At 42.0% G+C, this 18,082-nt stretch overlaps 1 protein-coding gene across 1 annotated transcript in view; it reads left to right on the forward strand.

Moving 5' to 3' along the window:
• The window catches only part of LOC310951185 (plexin-A1-like), a 264,511-nt gene extending 258,216 nt beyond the window's left edge, over positions 1-6,295 (forward strand). Inside the window, exons 30-32 of the mRNA XM_083919308.1 lie at positions 1,261-1,473; positions 3,442-3,592; positions 5,788-6,295. Of these exons, the coding sequence (XP_083775434.1) occupies positions 1,261-1,473; positions 3,442-3,592; positions 5,788-5,883 (460 nt within the window). The 3' untranslated portion in view covers positions 5,884-6,295. The remainder of the gene's footprint in view (positions 1-1,260; positions 1,474-3,441; positions 3,593-5,787) is intronic.
• The last annotated feature ends 11,787 nt before the right edge of the window (positions 6,296-18,082 follow it).

The raw sequence follows: 18,082 nt of genomic DNA on the forward strand, positions 1-18,082 counted from the left end.
CTGAATATGTTGATAGATATTTGGTGGCTTTGAAGTGTGTTGAAGTCATTTTTCAAGCCACAACTGTCAAATATTTCCTGGTTGCAGCTTCTCAAACATGAGGATTTGTTGCTTGACATTGTCTTATATGGTAGTTAATTGAATAACTATGGGTTTTGTAATGTTGGTCGGCCAAAACAAGCAAACTTGTGAATTCACCTTGGACACTTAACGATGGCCATTTTTCACTATTTTCTGTAGTTTTACTGAAAAAACAAGTAATCGACCCTTCAAAGAAAATAGAGATTATTCAGTAATGAAACATATTTATTTGCAGCTAATAGTTTAGAAAGCACATTTTAAAAGTTTTATATTTGTTTCTATTGTAACAAATGTATTTGGCAAATGTGTTTTTCTGAGCCAGATAACATCCAACTGTTGCTACTACCCCAAAATCACTGTGTCAAACTTTTATTAAAGGTTGAATATGGAGAATAAGCAGAACATCGTCATCTAGTGTCTAAAGATCGTAGTTACATCAACAAAAAAATTATACCAGCAAACGGGTTGCCAGTTTCGAGTGTGTCAAGCGATCAGCCTGCTCCATGTCAATTGATGAATGATACAGGGTAACGACTGATTTTGACTAATCATTAATTTTACCCCGATATTTAACGTTAGCCAGTCTTCATCTGGAAGTCTTTCTCTGAGTGGTGGGTAATCGATTAGCTAGCTAGCTCTCAACTCAAAATGATGCCTTGTTTCTGTAGCCTGATCGAGGTGAGCAGCTTCCACAGTAGTGACAGTGAGGCTGAAGGCATATGGAGAGGTGGAGAGACTGAGGTTTGCACAAAGATAGCTGTCAGGCACAGGTGTGGTGATAATGAATATAGAGATGGGTGCCAGGCTACATTAGCTGTGCCTAACAACAGACAACCCTGGCAACCCGCAATGCCGGCCGCTATTGGCTGGTACAATGTAAACAGAGCGTGACAGAAAGTCATTGTCAAACCCGTCAAATATGTTTTAAAATAAAATTCTGTACCCCTCAAAATGCTCTGTGGGTGTATCCTTTTTTTTTTCTTTAAATATAGCTTTTAATAAAGATTCTACATATTCAATCTTTAAAGTTGTGACCAATTACATTTTCTACCAGTTAGCTAGTACACAGCTGTCGTAAGGTGCATGGAATACAGGACATTTCCAGGTAACATTCAATTATGTGTTGTGTGTGACATATTTCTTTAAAAAAAAAGTGTGTATTCATTATTCCCGCTACAGTCTTCCTCTGCGGTTCTGGGTGAACGTCATCAAGAATCCCCAGTTTGTATTTGACATCCATAAGAACAGCATCACGGACGCCTGTCTGTCCGTGGTGGCCCAGACCTTCATGGACTCCTGTTCAACGTCGGAACACAAACTAGGAAAAGACTCCCCTTCGAATAAGCTTCTCTACGCTAAAGACATCCCCAACTACAAGAACTGGGTAGAGAGGTAAGTTGAATGTAGACATGTAAATCCACATTACAGTAAGATAAAAAAAATAGCATGTCCACAGTTCTAAATGCTGAGTGTAAAGGTCCCATGAGTTGCTTTCAAAGAAAAGCGAGATGGTGAGATCAAAGTTAATTACACTTCTATACCACTAAGCTAAAAACAAGTGTGCTATTATGAGAACATAACAGGTTGAACTTGATCTGCCACTAGCATTTGAAGCATTTCATTGGAGTCAGAGGACATAGCTTGATTAAATTAGCGCAAAGAAATCGTGTAGTGTAATTACAGCTTGCCCCAGGCCCATGCATAGGAAATCCAGTGTACACAGAGTGTGGAAAATATCTGGAATACCAGTTCTGTCTGTGTCATTTCAAACTTGCCGTTTGAAGTCAGGTCCAATGCAAAAAAAAGTCCTTTTATGATTTTCAAATCCACTTCACCTGTAAAGAAGCGATGTTTAAAAAAAAAAAAAAAAGGCACAGGTAAAAGACAGATTTGCAGCAACTGCGTGCCTTCTCTCTGTAAATGGGGGCTCAGTGAGAAAATGTCCTCTGGTTCACCCTTCATCTTTTATTCAGCTCGAGAATGTTTAACTAAACTCAAGATAAGCTATGCACCACCGACATTCAGCACAGTCGGGGGTTTTTTTGTTTTTTTGGGGAAGAGCCCAATAGTCTCTAAGTAGCTTTGGCAATGTGAAATGCAGCTCCTCCCACAGCATGTAGTGAAGTTGTATGAGATGATGATGAAAGAGGCAGGATTACTTCTGATACCCAGATTGCCAAGAACGGAAAATACAGAGACAAAATAGTTGGAATGAACTCTGTTAGTTAAAAAGTGAGCTTCATGTGCACAGTGCATTCTCCCCTGCCTTCAGCTGCTGTAGCAGAACAAAACAGTATATAATTATTCCGGTACAAGGTCCATTTCAACAAAGCAACATACTTAAAATGTGCTACAGCCAGTCTTAAGGCTTGCAGGGAGTGCATGGAGGCAGCGTGAGATAAGAATTTATAGGTGATGGTTAATTGGGTGCAGTTAAACCTTGTTTCTATTAAGCCTCCTAACCACCACTCAACCCCGGCCTGCCGTGCCGCAGTAAGTTGCCTTGAGATAGTTGAGATATGGATTCTGCAAACAGGTCTGAGTACAGCTCAATATTAGGATATGTTCTTAATATACTGTATTGTTTTCTGCCTGCATCGCTTTCAATGGATTTCTTTTGCTCCTCTGAGCAGCCAACACCACCGAGTCGATAATGTAAAGGTTGTTGTTGCTCCGACCAGATAGACCTTAATAATTGCAAGGTAACGCTCATAACAAGGGACTGTATGAAAATGATTGGGATGGGGACTGAATCTTTTCTCTCTATCTTTTTGAATAGAGTTTCTTAGAGTTGAGGGCCAGCTGAGGGTTATTACAGCCAGTGAATGAGTGGACTGGACACACAGCAGATGGACTTAAGCACAGTATTAAAGGTCCAGTGTGTAGGATTGGGGCAATCTATCGGCATCAATGGAATTTATTATTAATAGGTGTGTTTTTTGTAGTGTATAGCTTTTGAAAATGAGTTATACAGAAGTTAACATTCCCCCCCTGATAGTCAACCCAACTTTCAGCAAAAACAAGAATAAACCCCGCTCCTCCTGCAGTCCATTACAAAAACAACTCAACTCATGTATTGAGTATATATTTTATTGAATGACACCCTCCTCTTCAGCTGTGTTTGGCAGTAATGTCCATCACATGTCCATTTGTCCAAAGAAAGTGTCTTTGAGTGAGACGGTAAAACATCAGCTAAATACTGAACATGGAAATGTGAACTCCCATCAATCCCTGAGTCAGAAGACTGGTCACCAGCTGCCAGCGATTGCGTGCAGAATATCTAACAACAAATAAGTGGAGTTTTGGACTGAATACAAAACGGTGCGGTACATAAAACTCTGGTTGTGACCCCTCTTGTAGGTATTACTCCGATATCTCCCGCATGCCAGCCATCAGTGATCAGGACATGAGTGCCTACCTTGCGGAGCAGTCCCGCCTGCACCTCAGCCAGTTCAACAGCATGTCAGCGCTGCATGAGATCTACTCCTACATTATCAAGTACAAAGACGAGGTAAGCTCCCGCCGGATATGGAAAAGAAGCCATTTGAATGGAAAAGAGTCTTGTAATTACTCGGCAGCAGGATGTGCTGTGTCATTCCCCCTTTACTTGTTTTGACTAATACCATGAGGTCATTTTAATTCAATTACACTGATAACCAGTCCACATTGGTATGGGCTGGAAGGTATTATCTCCATTAGGACGCACATTAAGGCATGAGCTTAACATATTTTGAAGCTAATGGAGCTTCATTAGAAGAGACCTGCATGTGCGATATACTACAGCTGGTGCTCCATGGTGCGTGTGTGTGTGTGTGTGTGTGTGTGTGTCTGTGTGCGTGCGTGCGTGCGTGTCATCTGTTCGAGGAATGTTTCGACATATTGAGAAATGTGCTTATTTGCTTTTGTGCTGAGAGTTGGATAAGAGGATCAATACCACTCTTCCTTCTGTATGCTAAATATGAAGGCACAGCCAGCAGAGTCTCCGTGAGGTTGCCAGGCAACCAACAGAGACTCTTGAAAGTAAATATGAGCATAACACGAGAAAAGGGTGTACTATGCTATAAAGGACAATTACAGTGTCGCACACGTTCAGAAACTTGCTATTTGAATGGTCACAATTTGAACACATTTCTCTTGAGTCGTCTATATGTACTTCACCACTCCCCGGAGCCGTCTGCGGCTGAGTGTGAAGCGGTCAGGATGAGAGTCAGCAAAGTTTGAGGCCACGGTTCTCTGCTAAAAAACGCTGGATTGCTGTCTTAAGGTTAGGAGTGAATTACTGCTCCAAGCGAAGCAGTTCAAATATCTCGGGGTCTTGGTCATCACTTGTAAAACGAAGCGTGATGTGGACAGGCAGTTGTTTCTGGCGTCAGCAGTGACGCAGGCATACCCACCCCTCATCATCCCAATGCTTCACATACAGACATTTTCTTGTCAATGCACAGTCAGTAGCCCTTTGCATCACGCGTATGGCGCTCCACTACGGCCGCTATTTCAAACAGGAAGGAACATGTGATCTACTTTGTGAATTGAAACAAACTTTGTCGTGAGGGTTAGGAAAAGATTTTGGGTGTGTTTGTAACGTAACTACAGTGATGCACGTGGAAGGTGTCATAAGTGAAAATCCATCCACCACCCCGACCGTCTCCTTATGTAGAGATTTGGGGAGAGGGAACACCTTGCTTAGCCTGCTGCCCCCGTCACCCGACCCCGGAAAAACAGAAGAAGTAGGATGGATGGATGAAGAAAGACAGGAAGACTTTAAATCAATAGTTTGAAATTTTGGGAAATTCACTCATTCGCTTTGTTGCCAAGAGTTTTATGAGAAAACTACTTTCATGTCTGTCCAATTCAAACTAATCTGGCAACCTCACAGTGACGACAAGACTCGTGGAAGTCAATGCACTGGCCAAGTAATATTTAATCCGTCCGATAAGTATGCAGCTTCCTTCCTGTCCATTCCATATTTATATCCCACACTCAACTTGTACCCTCCTCCTCCTCGTCCTCAGGTTCCTTAACCATATGTTCCCATCACCCACTGCTTCCCCCAACTCCATCGTGCTTTTATGTGGTGAAAGATGAGTTGCCTTAGCCTCTTCCCCTCCCCATCCCTCCATAGCAACAGTATTGCAGTAGTTATTCTGGCTGGTTGCAGCTGGCTCCATTCAAACCAACTGCTCCCCTTCATTACAGCCTATTATCCGGATGTAGGCAGCTGTACGGTCCTGGTCGCCTCTAACACGTGCCCTGACCTTACACTCACAAAAACCCACTCATAAATATATACGTGTTTAACATGCTCACATCCACACGCACACACACACGAACACACAGACACAGTATTTTTTCACATACTGTACCAGCTCCTCCCTCCCTTGTTCATGTCACACTTAATGGCCACTGTGAGTGTGTATGGGAGTGTGTGCGTCGGTGTCTTATTAACATGCCATTACAGACATCCCACTGGCCCTCACACCTGCCCCGCCAACCCTGTCCGTGTTGTCAGCATCAGTTTGAAATGTAATCACTAACAGGGAAACTGAAATAAGCACCAGAATGCTTTTTCTGATAGAGCTGGTGCACATGAGCGCCAACACATTTAGGGTTAAAAAGTGTGATAGTAGCGCCCAACGTGCATGATTAGATTGTGAAGTGTTGAAGGTGTGATGATTTATTGTAATCTTCCTCCACATTTATGTCCAGATCCTGTCGGCGTTACAGAAGGACGAGCAGTCACGCAGACAGCGGCTACGCGGCAAGCTGGAGCAGGTCATCGACACCATGGCGCTGGCTAGCTGAGGACCGGCCAATCGCACACCTCGGCTAGGGGAGAACTGGCCAACCTACACGCCTTCCCTAACAACCTTTTGACATTTTGACCCTGGACGTTTTGAAGTCTGTTGTTATCGCCCTCATAAACGTCAGCGGAAAAGACTGCAAGGACACAAGCACCCAGCAGCAGCAGTACACTGGAGAGACAGCAAAGTTTGGAACTAAGGCCCCGCCGTCCGGGTTGGCATTTTTTGTTTCTGAGCCAAACACCTAGCCCCTAACCGTCAGCCTCAGCTGACCTCAGCTCAGGAGAGCATTTATTCTCATCAAGGCCCTCATCACATCTAGAGTCCTATGGGTGCAGCAGTTGGGTACTTCACACCACAATCAGGACCGGTACATGCACACTGGTGACTAAACACTTGTCTAGCTGGATACAGAGCTGAAATGCGCAGGAAAAGGTATATGCCTCCAGCTAGTAGCTCTCCACAGCCAAGGTTCAGACTGCAAGGATCCTGCAAGGATCCAGGATACATTTTTGTGATTCTTGATCCCTGTAAGGAATTACTCTTTTCTGTCGCTGTCCTACACAGGGAGATCAGAGGTCAGGGACGGCTACAGAGCAGCAGCCATAGAGCTGTTAGAGATTCAGTGTGTTGCTCAAAGACACTCCTGCAAGGTGGATGCTTGGTACTGCAGGGCAACCAGGAGGAAGGACTTTGCAGGAAAACTCCTTCCTCCACTACTGTCTCTCTTTGAACAAGGACATTTTCAGTTTCAGAACTCTACATTCGATTCTGCCCCCCCCCCACACCCCCCTCCCAAATGCCTACTCTCCCCAGTGCTGTGCCACTTGTGTTACTGCTGAATTTGCACAACGAAGCTAAATCAAAAGAGAGAAGAGGATATATGAATATATATAGATATATAAATACAAACCTTTTGTTTTTAAAACAAATGAAAAGCTGAACAAAAAAAAATGTTTTTCCATTTTAATGTACAAAAGCTATGTTTGAAAAGAGGATTTGATATTTCCGACATGATGAAAACTTATGAAGACACGAGGAAAAAGTCGTCCTGTGCCATGTTTTACTTTGAATGTTGTTTAGTGCTAAGAGACTTCTTTTCGTTAGATGAAATGTGCTATGATGAAAATGTTGTCATGCTTAGTGACTGAAAGTGAGAGTTTAAAAAAATAGGTACAGTAAATGGCAAATATATATATATATTGCAGACAGTTTCTATATTTCATGAGGTCTCGGGACCGCTGTGTGCCACATCTTTGGCTCTAAAGGTAGTTAAAAAGACAAGTGATGTCTGTGAGCCAACCGACCTACAGTGCTTTTGTGTTTGTTTTAGAGAAACCAAATACATCAAGGCCTGCTCAGCTGATTTAGATCACACTCCATTTAATCCTGTGGAAGCCAGCCTCATGCTGTGGTAGCAGACTATAGAGGCACTAGTGCGGTCTTTTAAACAGTCGAACCCTGGCACACCTTGCTCTACAACTTCTTCATCTTGCTCTCTGGACTTCTCCTCTTGTCTGAAAAATTGAATATGAATTGCGCCCTCCGAGACGAAGGACAGTTTTGCTGTGGCAGAAGAAGGGGAAGCAGTATTGTCAAACCTTTGGCTTGTTTTCTCGTCTGCAGTGAAGACGGTAGAGCCAAAAGGTCCCGCTTTTGAAAAATGTGAATGTGGTTTATGAAAAGATAATGAAATGTAGCTTGATTTACGTAAGTGTTTTTGGACCAGTTCAAGGCCTTTTCTCTTTTTTTCGTTGTGTAATTTTATAGGGGTAAAAAAAGGCGTTCTTTTCACTACGTGTCGCTCCACATTAACTCGCAGTGCTTAAAAAAAACACGCATACATGAACAAACATTCCTTTTTCCTATGAGTGTACAAGTGGTACAAAGCTCATAACAACAGCTAGAAAATACAGAAAAAAGAAAGAAACCAGGGTAATATGCTGTAAACTGTGTGTTGCCATCCATCCTGTAAGAGCTTGTTGTGAAACGCAGAGCACCAGGCATATCAACCAACCACATCAGACGGATGAGGTGTGGTTTGAAAACAAACAGAAAGAAGGGTGATGCAAAAGGAGGTTAAACTACATTGAATGCACCTTTTAAATCAAACACTTATGGATGCCTCAAAACCATTTTCTTTTTCTTCCTCTTCAGCAGTGCTTCCCATGGATTTTTGTTCCCTGTGACAGGCCTTTGATCAGCTGACACCGGGTCCTCTGTTTCAGTCAAGTCATAAAAGGCCCGGTTGGTTTCTCTCAAATGAAAAAGTAACTGCAACCGTGTGAGTTATCTTTTCAGTTGTCCAAGACCCATGCTAAAAAAAATCTGAGCTCCATTTTGAGGAAGAGTAAATTGAAAGACGCCAGTTATTTACAACCTCGGTCCTACTTTCTCGGGTCGCTCTATCTCTGTGATAGATTGCCGGGGATCAAAGGGGAAACTCCAAAAATGCTTTCAAGCACACGAACAATCCATCTCCAATGGGTCCTGCCCACATCCCACTGTCCCTATCAATGACCTCAAATGTGCAAATGTAAGCGTAGGTGCATTTTAAACTAGCTGAAATTTCAGGTTCTCTGAGGACACATTCACACGCTCAAGGTTTTATTATAACTCTGAAAAGCCAAACGGAAAAACATATATATAAGTACATCTTTTAATTGTAATCATAGGCACGATTGAGAATAATGAGCATCTACAGTCAGTGATTTAAAACAAAATGATCATTAATTATGCATGTTACATGGAATAATTTTATTTCAGTTGTTCATTGAGACTGAAATAACCACAATTATAATTTCATGCTGCAATGAGGCGCTGCCAAGTACTAGACACATGGTAGCTGTTAGCTAATGTTAGCTACTGCAGATCAGGTGATTACCTAGCTAAGGCGCAGGTCTAAAAATTGATCAGAATGCTAAATTAGTTAAATTATGTTTTTCCAGCTATATTTTAGGAGTAAATACTAAATATTCCCTACGGCTGAGACATAATATTTCCGTCATCTGCCCACTTTATGGAAAGTAAAAATGGCTGACTTAAGGCCTTTGCACATCAAGTCCTTATTTGTAGCAAGCGATGAAAATAATAATAATAAAACTAATTTAACTGTGGAATTTAGCATCTGAGTGCTGAAATCCGCCGGACGATGGCGTTTCAGGCCTGGATTTATTACGTGGGTGCAACGGATAGCACTGGTCCCAAACAGCGCTAATGAATTATCGACATTAGCAACAAACTAACTTTTAAATGCACTACTGTCTAAACTTTTATACATCCTTTGTTCGGCAAGTACCATCCACCTTTCCAAGCTGTTCTGAAATCACCTGCCGCAATCTATCTTTAAATTCTCTGTATTCTTTACTTTGATCGTTGTAAAGTGCTTTGTGCTGGGACATGGATCAGCTTATCAGATGCCATTTTGGATGATGAAGCTTATAGTCGAACAACTCTCTAAATGTTTCTGATGGATGCAAAGAAATGCAGAAAATCCAACCTGTTCCAAAAATTTTAATGCCGGATGAACGTCTGTGTGTAAACATGATCGACACAAAATAAGGTCATATTTGTTTCGCGACACTTTTGGATAAAAAATACAGATTTGATGTGCAAAAGCCTTTGGACCTCCACAACCTGGTAACCTTTACAGCCATTCCCTTCTTTCCATATCCTTACTTTGTCTGGGCGTTAACTATTTTTCAATTTTACTTATCCCAGACCTGCACCCAACCCAAACACGTTGCTCCTGTCAAGGGAAAATTCTCGAGTTTAAAAGTGCATTACCCTTGATAGATTCATGATGATTATGAAACCCTTTAAAACCCCAGATCTTTAGACATCAGCCTGTGGTTCTCATTAAGATAGTGTGTTTTTATCCGACAGAAAATATGTGTCTGGACAGAATGAAACGTATCGTATGTGCTTCGCAGCTTGAAGCACTGATCTACACAGGGTAAAACAACATACACGGCGGCTGACCAAAGCTTTATTCATACACATCAGGAGAACAACTCTGTGACAAGAGATTATCTTTGATCAATCTTCTTTTCAGTTCTTCCATAAAGTGATTTTATCCGTCAGATATAGTCATTTAAGCACCTCCTCATTGAAGGTATTTAGTGCTTGTCTTTATGCTTGATGAATAGTGAAATTGAGGAGATGTTACGTCAATGTACAGGCACTCATTAAGACATTTTGTTCCTTTGGCATGAATGACAAACAGCCTGAGGATGTGGAACACTGTATTGATGTTTGCTATTCACTGGCTCAATTGTTCTTTTGATGAAGACTTGTTGAGATGGTTTTAGTGATGTGGAATTAGTTATGAGGCTTAGTGAAGTAAAAAGAAGAGAAAAAGTTCAGCTAGAAGGCTCACTTGGTCTTTGGTGCTATTGTTTTTTTTTTAGTTTTGCTTCTTGTTTCCTGCTTCTCCACTTGTTGGAGTAAAAGATGAAAAGGTTTGAGCAAGCTAGAGGAAGTGCTTTGAAGGCCGTGGTACCACTTCATTTTATCATTCCGTTGCATCTGTGGCGCCGTTCGACTTCCACATAAAAAAAAAAGACAGTTGTGTAGGAGGGAGGAGGAGCAGGGTTTGTGAGAAGGAAAGGGGTAGAGAGAGATTCTCTCAATGACTGACCAACGCAAAACTGTTCACTGTGCCTTGTCAGCCTCTTCCCATACTGAAAATGATGTATTTTTCCCCACATTCTTAAAGGGTGCGATTCAAAACATTTACAATTTATTTGGAGCTTATAAGAATAGTTTAATATTGTTGTAAATATAGGCAACTCATTTCCATTAATTTGCTGAGAAGAGACGTTTGATGCCAATGTCAAATAACATGTTTAGCCTAGCTTAGCATGAAAAAGGAAAGAGCTAGCCAGGCTCTGTCGAGAAAATATGCCTACCAACATCTCTAAAGTTCAGAAAAGGGATTGAAATACAAACAGCTTGCTTTGTTTGTTTTTCTACTTTACTCGACCCCTACTTTCAGTCTTTATGCTAAGCTAAGCTAAGCTAACTATGTCCCTAATCCAGGTCTGCACTTCACATGCAGGCATAAGGTTGATAAAGCTATCATCTCAATAAAGTAAATATACCTATTTCTCCCTTAAGTGTGAAGCAGGAGCCAGAATATGGTTAGTTTAGCTTAGCATAAAGACTAAAAGGCCATGGATGTGTTTGAAAACTGGAAACGGTGACACCACTCAGCCTTGCAGCCATTTTTTTCCCAGAAGCCACTCGGGGAACTGCAACAAAAGAATCCCCCTGCGGCCCAAAAAACATTTTGTATTTGTAAAACTCTCCTAGAGCCGAGAAAAGTGATTTGAAAACATGGGACATCATCCCAATTGTGGGCATGGCCAGTTGGAGAAACACACATATTCAGTAGGCTACATATTACAGCAGTAAACTCGGAAGCCCAGAAACTTTTTTGGCTGTTTAGCTGTTTCACCTGTATCAAGTCTTTCTGCTAAGCTAACCTAGCCGTATGCTAGCTCTAGCTCCATATTTAGCATACAGACATGAGATTGGTATCAATTTTCCCATTGAAAGAGAGTGAGAGAGGGCATTTCCCGAAATGTCAAACAATATTTATACATTTACAAAATAAATCAAAATCATGCACCAACACTATTTTTTCTACGTTCAGAAAGCAACCTCTAAATCTATTCTGTAGTCTTAAAATGCACTTATTTTTCAGTATGGGCTGCACCCTCTAACACGGCACCTCCTCAGACCCATATAAACGTGCCATTTTTGTTCCGTTCCTACATCAGCACTCAAGTTTCAGGAAGTTTCTCATCCCTCCAGCGCCATCACCTGCTGAGCTCACTTTGATTGAAGTATTTCAGAGAAGGAGCATAGGATGTAAAAAAAAAAACCTTCACACACAGATTAAAGAAGAGAGAGGTAGAAAGGAAAAAAAAAAATCTTAGAGTTTAAATACTTTACGAATACTGATACCTTTTTAAGAGTTTCAGACTTGAAGCTGCTGTGACAGGTTTTGGCTGTTTCACGCCTGTGTAAATATCCTGCTCTTTCCTATTTTGCAGATTTATTACGTGTAAATAGACACGCATCAAGGAGAGATTAAACATGTTTTTTGCTAAATCTGTCTCGTCTGATGTTTTCATTCCCCGTACCTGTATACCCTCAACGATGTGGATTTGAAAGTTGTTGCAAGTTCTAGGTTTATTCAAGTGCACGTCCCCACAAGGGAACTTGAAAGATCATAAGCAGCACATGAAACTTTTATATTATTGTACTGTACTGATTCACTTTGATGTCACCTCTTTTTTTACCCTGTTGATTGGGACATTGAAAATGATAAGAAAGAAAATGATCATAAGCCTTCACTTTGTGATCTTTGCTGTCAGAAATCCCTTCCTGACGCGAGCCAGGTTCAGGAGCCAAGCTCACTTTCAAGAGTACAATCACCCGTCCATATCCACTCACTTTCTCTCCCATGTTAAAAGACTGAGATTGGCCCAGTGAGTGCCAGACCAGTGAATCCTTAAATGACACTGTCAAATATGAGTGCTGTGTCGCAGTAATGATGTGATAGAAAATGTGCATCAGAAACTCAATGTTCCATTGATTTTGCATATAGGTCTGATGTAAATCTTTCTAAACAGAGGGAAAAAATACAATAGCATATGTGCAATGGTGGACTTAGAGAACAACAGCATGTGTGTGTATATAATTGTAATGGTGAACACTTCCATCAAAGACATTTTTTAATTTGTCCGGTACTTTGGTTTAGGACTGAAAACATCCTCAGCCTTAGCTTTACTTCATTTAGTGCTAATTAAATGTTAGCATGCTACCACCCTAACCTAAGATGGAGAAGATTATACAGATGATAGAGTAGTCATAATGATTGCATTCCTGATTGATGCATTCCTTTCACATCAACTAAGCTAAGTCATAACTACGACTTGGAAACAATATATCCAACTTGGCACTTAATTCGGGAGGGCCTGAAAAGTGAGCAAATGGGAACACCTCACATCAGCCAAAGTCCTTTGTTCTAATTAAAGCCCAGTTCCATGAATATATTGTAATTTAGTCTGCAGAGTATTCTATGCCCTCACGCCCCCAACTAGGTTATCGTACAACCTTCACGGGTTTTCCGATTATGTGAACGTTTGTACGACGTTAACATGGGAATCTTTCCCATCTTTCCCATCCATCACATATGATGTGACTGTGTCCTCCTCCACACCCTTTTTTTTATCATAGCCTATAGTGCACTACACAATTTTATTTGACTGTCTGATTAAAAACGCCAATGATTTTGGACCCTTGGAAATCAAGGGTCCAAAATCTGTATGCTATATACTGTTGACTACAGAGCAAATGACTGCCTGTTATAATTGTCCTTCTTTTGCAACGAAAACCATCTCAAAACCGATCAAGTCTTGTTCTTTCCTCATGTCTCTCAAACTGTCTATTACCAGTTTGAAAAATGAGTCAAGCCCTCCTCTTGGGAACAAGACGATTTGACAGATAGCCAATCAATCAAATTAAAAAAAAACCCATTACGAAAACATAAAGAGGAGAGATTCAGACCTCTGGAGAGAATCTGACCTGGATATCACAGACACCTTGTCTTTGTTCTGAATGGGATCAACCTCTCTTGTTTTTATTCTTGGTGCTTTTATTTTTTAATTATTTCCTCCACCTGTTGGGGCCTTTTCAGTCTCTTATCACGGTAAGAAAAAATCCTGTTAAATCACAGTAAACTACTGGCAGCTACATTTACCTGTAGCTTACTGTAATCATACAGTGTATCCACTATAATATACAACAATTTATTACTGTAAATAGATAACAGTACTGTGCTGTATAGCATGTAATCAACCCAAAGCAATTTCAATCAAAAGCAACTGGACTTTATGACGTTATTTGTCTAGGAAGACGTTTCACCTCTCATCCAAGAGGCTTCATCAGTTCATGTACTCATCTGACCAGGCTGGGACGAGACTAGGACCAGGACCAGGACCAGGACCAGGACCAGGCTGGGACTGGTCCAACTAACTGGTGTGGAGATCCAGGTATTTAACCTCTCACAAGGACGATGATGTCACTGGAACCCTTTGTGCTCCGAGTGCCAACATGCTATACTATGAATTTTTTTTTTGAGGGGGGGGGGGCTTATATTTGGACACACTTTACTTTTTTTAAACAAATTATGCTATGACTTTTATAGACACGCTATCTAAGGACTGATTTAAGCACTTTTTGGAATTTTGACTTTTTTCAATATACTTTGCTAATACTTTTTTGGCTTATTTTTTAGACACTCTGTACTCTGACTTTTCCTTCCTATGACTGATTTAAGCATTTTCTGGACATATTATATTTTGATTTTTACTTCTTTTGGCTTATTTTTTGACATACTTTCCATGATGTTTCCTGAGCATTTTTGGACATATTATTTTTTTTACTTTTTTGACAAACTATAGTATGACTTTTTGTGGCTTATTTTTTGGACACACTTTTCTATGACTTTCCTGATATTTTTCTAGTAATTATGCCACAGGCTATCTTATGACTGCTTTAAGCATTGTTTTGGGCATATTATATATTTTGACTTCTTTGACTTTTTCGACATACTATACTATGACTTTTTGGTGGGTCTTGTTTTTTTGGACACACTTTTCTATGACTTTTCATGACTTTTTTCACAGGGTACATATGCAGTATGGAATTTAATTTGAGTAATTTCAAGGTCTTAATCAGTTTTGAAAAAGGAAAAGAGTATGGAAAAATGTTTGTTTTGTTTCCAGTCTATTATCTCACTTTCTAAAACAAAATATATTGATATATACAAACCAAAAGAAGTTTACTAACACAACATAAACTACCTGTAGATGATATGAAACTTATGAAGCTGGCTGTAGAATAGTGTTGAGTTACCATGGTTACCATTGGCCGTGCGACTGCAATTCTCATTTATTGAATTTTGATGAATGCATGAAATGAGGGGGGTCAGCCCCCCTGAAGGCTGGATGTGTGCTTTCTACAGGAGCTGGTGAATCAGTCAAGGAACCGTGTGACCAGGGGGAGGAGAATTCAACTCATGGTCAAATGAGAGCCAGTCTGGGATCGATAGAACCGGGAACCAGGAACTGCCTCAGCAACATTCTGAACCAATCACAACAACTCATCTTCAATCGCTTATCCAAGGTCGGGTCGCGGGGGCAGCAGCTTTAGCAGGGGACCCCAAACTTCCCTTTCCCGGGCCACATTAACCAGCTCTAACTGGGGGATTCTGAGGCGTTCCCAGGCCAGTGTGGAGATATAATCTCTCCACCTGGTCCTGGGTCTTCCCCGAGGCCTCCTCCCAGCTGGACGTGCCTGGAAAACCTCCCTAGGGAGGCGCCCAGGGTTCATCCTTACTAGATGATCCTGAACCACCTCAACTGGCTCCTTTCAACGTAAAGGAGCAGCGGCTCTACTCTGAGTTCCTCGCGGATGGCTGAACTTCTCAACTTCTCACCCTCATGAACTACATTGCACTATTAATTCTTTGTGAAGGAGGGGGTCGGTGCTCTTTCTGCCTCGGTGGTCACAGCAACTTCTGACCCTAGAGAGAGTCCTTGGCCGTGCTGAAAATTCGTTGCTGTTTTTAAAGTAAACGTTTTAAACTATAAGAAGTACTCTGGCTTTCCTTGAGAAGAACACGACATTACCTTGACGGAGCAAGATGGATTCAGACACATTCGCAGCATGTCTACAAGAGGAGGAGAGTCCTCGTAGGTGATGGAAGGGTCAGAAGCAGAGTGAAAATACTCTTTTTCAAATCTTGCATTTCTTCTTAATCCTTCTATCTCAAATAAAGTCACTTATGTTGTGGGGCGGCAGTAGCTCAGTCCATAGGTGACTTGGCCGGGATCCCTGCGTGGACCATGAATGGAGTGTGGACTGGTGGCTGGAGAGGTGCTGCTGAGCAAGGCACCGAACCCCCAACTGCTCAGGACACTGGTCCTGTCTGTGCATGCGTGTGTGTGTGTGTGTGTGTGTGTGTGTGTGTGTGTGTGTGTGTGTAACATGAAAAAATAGAGTGAAAATTGAGTTTCCCCATTGCGGGACAAATAAAGGGATTCTTCTTCTTATCTATAATATTCAAAACCATTTTTGATGTCTTTATGTTGACAGTGTGCTAAATGAGGTGATGGGATAAGCAAAGTGATTCTGTTCAGATCAGTTGGAAGCGGGCTCAACTCTGACTGAACTGAAGAAATACTGTATTATGCCGTATGATTGGACCGTATCCTGCTGTTATTGTTTTGTTTCTCAGAGGCGACAACATTTACAGTATTCAGCTGTGCTCATGGAGAACGGTACATCACTGTCGAAAATGTCCTGTATTTTTTACAGTCATTTGTTATTTCTACTTCTGCATGGAGTAGTTTCAAGCTGAGGTTGGACAGAATGCAGATTGTAGCTTTTGTGATTATTTCTCTTTTCTACCCAGGTTCTTGTTTTTCCTATCTCTGACCTCTGATCTTTTCCCCCCCTCTACCTGCTGTGGTCCTTCAGAGAGAGGCAGACAGAGCAAGTTTCCCTCCCACTCCTCATCTTCTCTCCATCCTCTCCATTAATTTGCCCCTTGCATATTATTTGGATTCCCTGCTCCGACGGTTGTCTGTGTTGATAGAGCTTAGATAACGCTATGGGTCGCAAACACTCACAGACAGCAGACACCAGCTCCCATTGCCCACAGCCCTGTTTGCTGTGCTCTCAAGTATCTCAGGGCATCAGATTACCATGTTTGAATTGTTCTTGTTGTGAAAAATCTCTCTTTTATTTTCCTCTTCATTCTATTTTTGCGCCCAGAGGCTTTTCTGGCAATTCAATCACCCCGACCACTCTCAACAAAAACACTCAGCCGTCCTCTAAGATGCCCCGACACAGAATAAACGAAAAAGTCACATTGGCTTGGGCCCCGCACCGCCGACTCAGCTGGAGATTAAACTGCGATAAGACTTCTCTGTTTCTCCGTAGTGGAGAAAAGCGTAAGAGGGGGGAGAGGGAAAAAAAGATAAGAGAAAAAGCAACAAGAGGTAAGAAGGACACAGAGGGTAGAAAGGGAAAGCAGGAGAGAGAGTTGACTTTGGTTGTCTCAGTGGAGGCGGGAGGTTAATACTGCCTCACTCATCCTGTCTTTATGAAGCCCCAATAAATGACAATCAGCAGGGGAAATAAGATGATAAGGCCGAATCTGGGCAGCAGACAGAGCCACATCCGTTCCGGCTGCCTCCTCTCTGTCAAGGCTGAATTACATGCAGTGCTAAGTTGTGACTGTGTGGGTGCAGGTCCGGATGCACTTTAGAACTGACAAAAACTAAGTAAGGTTCCACGATTTAAACTAATCCTTGATCTCTAATGCAAAATAGTTATTCAACCTACTGGTTGTGCATCTAACATTTGCTGTTCTGGGCTCTTAGGGCGCACTCACTCTGTCCTTCCGCACGGCGCCAAAACCGTTTTTTCGGGTCAAGCCTAGTGCGTTTGACCAGTGTGAGTGCAACCGCTCCGCGCATAACTGCCGCCAGCGGGCCGACCACGGCCCGCCTGAGAGAGGTGGGATTTTGTAGAGCTTGTTTGCACATGTACGAGCACGAGCGTGCGCATGTTTACGAGCACGACACCTACGGCGGTTCTGACGTCATTTATGTGCGCCTGTTCGGACATAGAAAATAGATGGACAAACCATGTGCGGACATTTAAAACAATGGTGGCAAAAGGTTCACGTTGGTGTGATGCGGAGGTGGAGTGTTTACTGCAGATTTGGTCGATGAAAATATTCAAAAACAGTCGACAAGACGCACACAAAAAATCAGAGGTCTATGGAAAGATTTGTAAACAAAGCAACGCATCGTGATGACGTCAATCAATGCGCGTGACGTGTTACGGCGTGATGACGTATGGACAGCAAGAAGCATTTGCCCAGGCAGTGTGAGTACAAACGGGCCTGGGCTGCGGGGGGAGAGGGAGGGGGGACAAGTACCCTAAAGCCCGGGGCGCGGTGCGGAAGGACAGTGTGAGTGCGCCCTTAATATCCAACAGGTTTGTCAGGTGAAAGGGAAGAATGGGTTTATATATTCCTGGACCCGTATTCCCAAAACATTTGATCACTCCTAAATAACACTAAAAATTCCTCACACCCCCCCCTTCCCCTTGCA

The sequence above is a fragment of the Echiichthys vipera genome (genome assembly GCF_963691815.1).
Source record: "Echiichthys vipera genome assembly, chromosome: 9".
NCBI classification, from domain to species: domain Eukaryota; kingdom Metazoa; phylum Chordata; class Actinopteri; order Perciformes; family Trachinidae; genus Echiichthys; species Echiichthys vipera.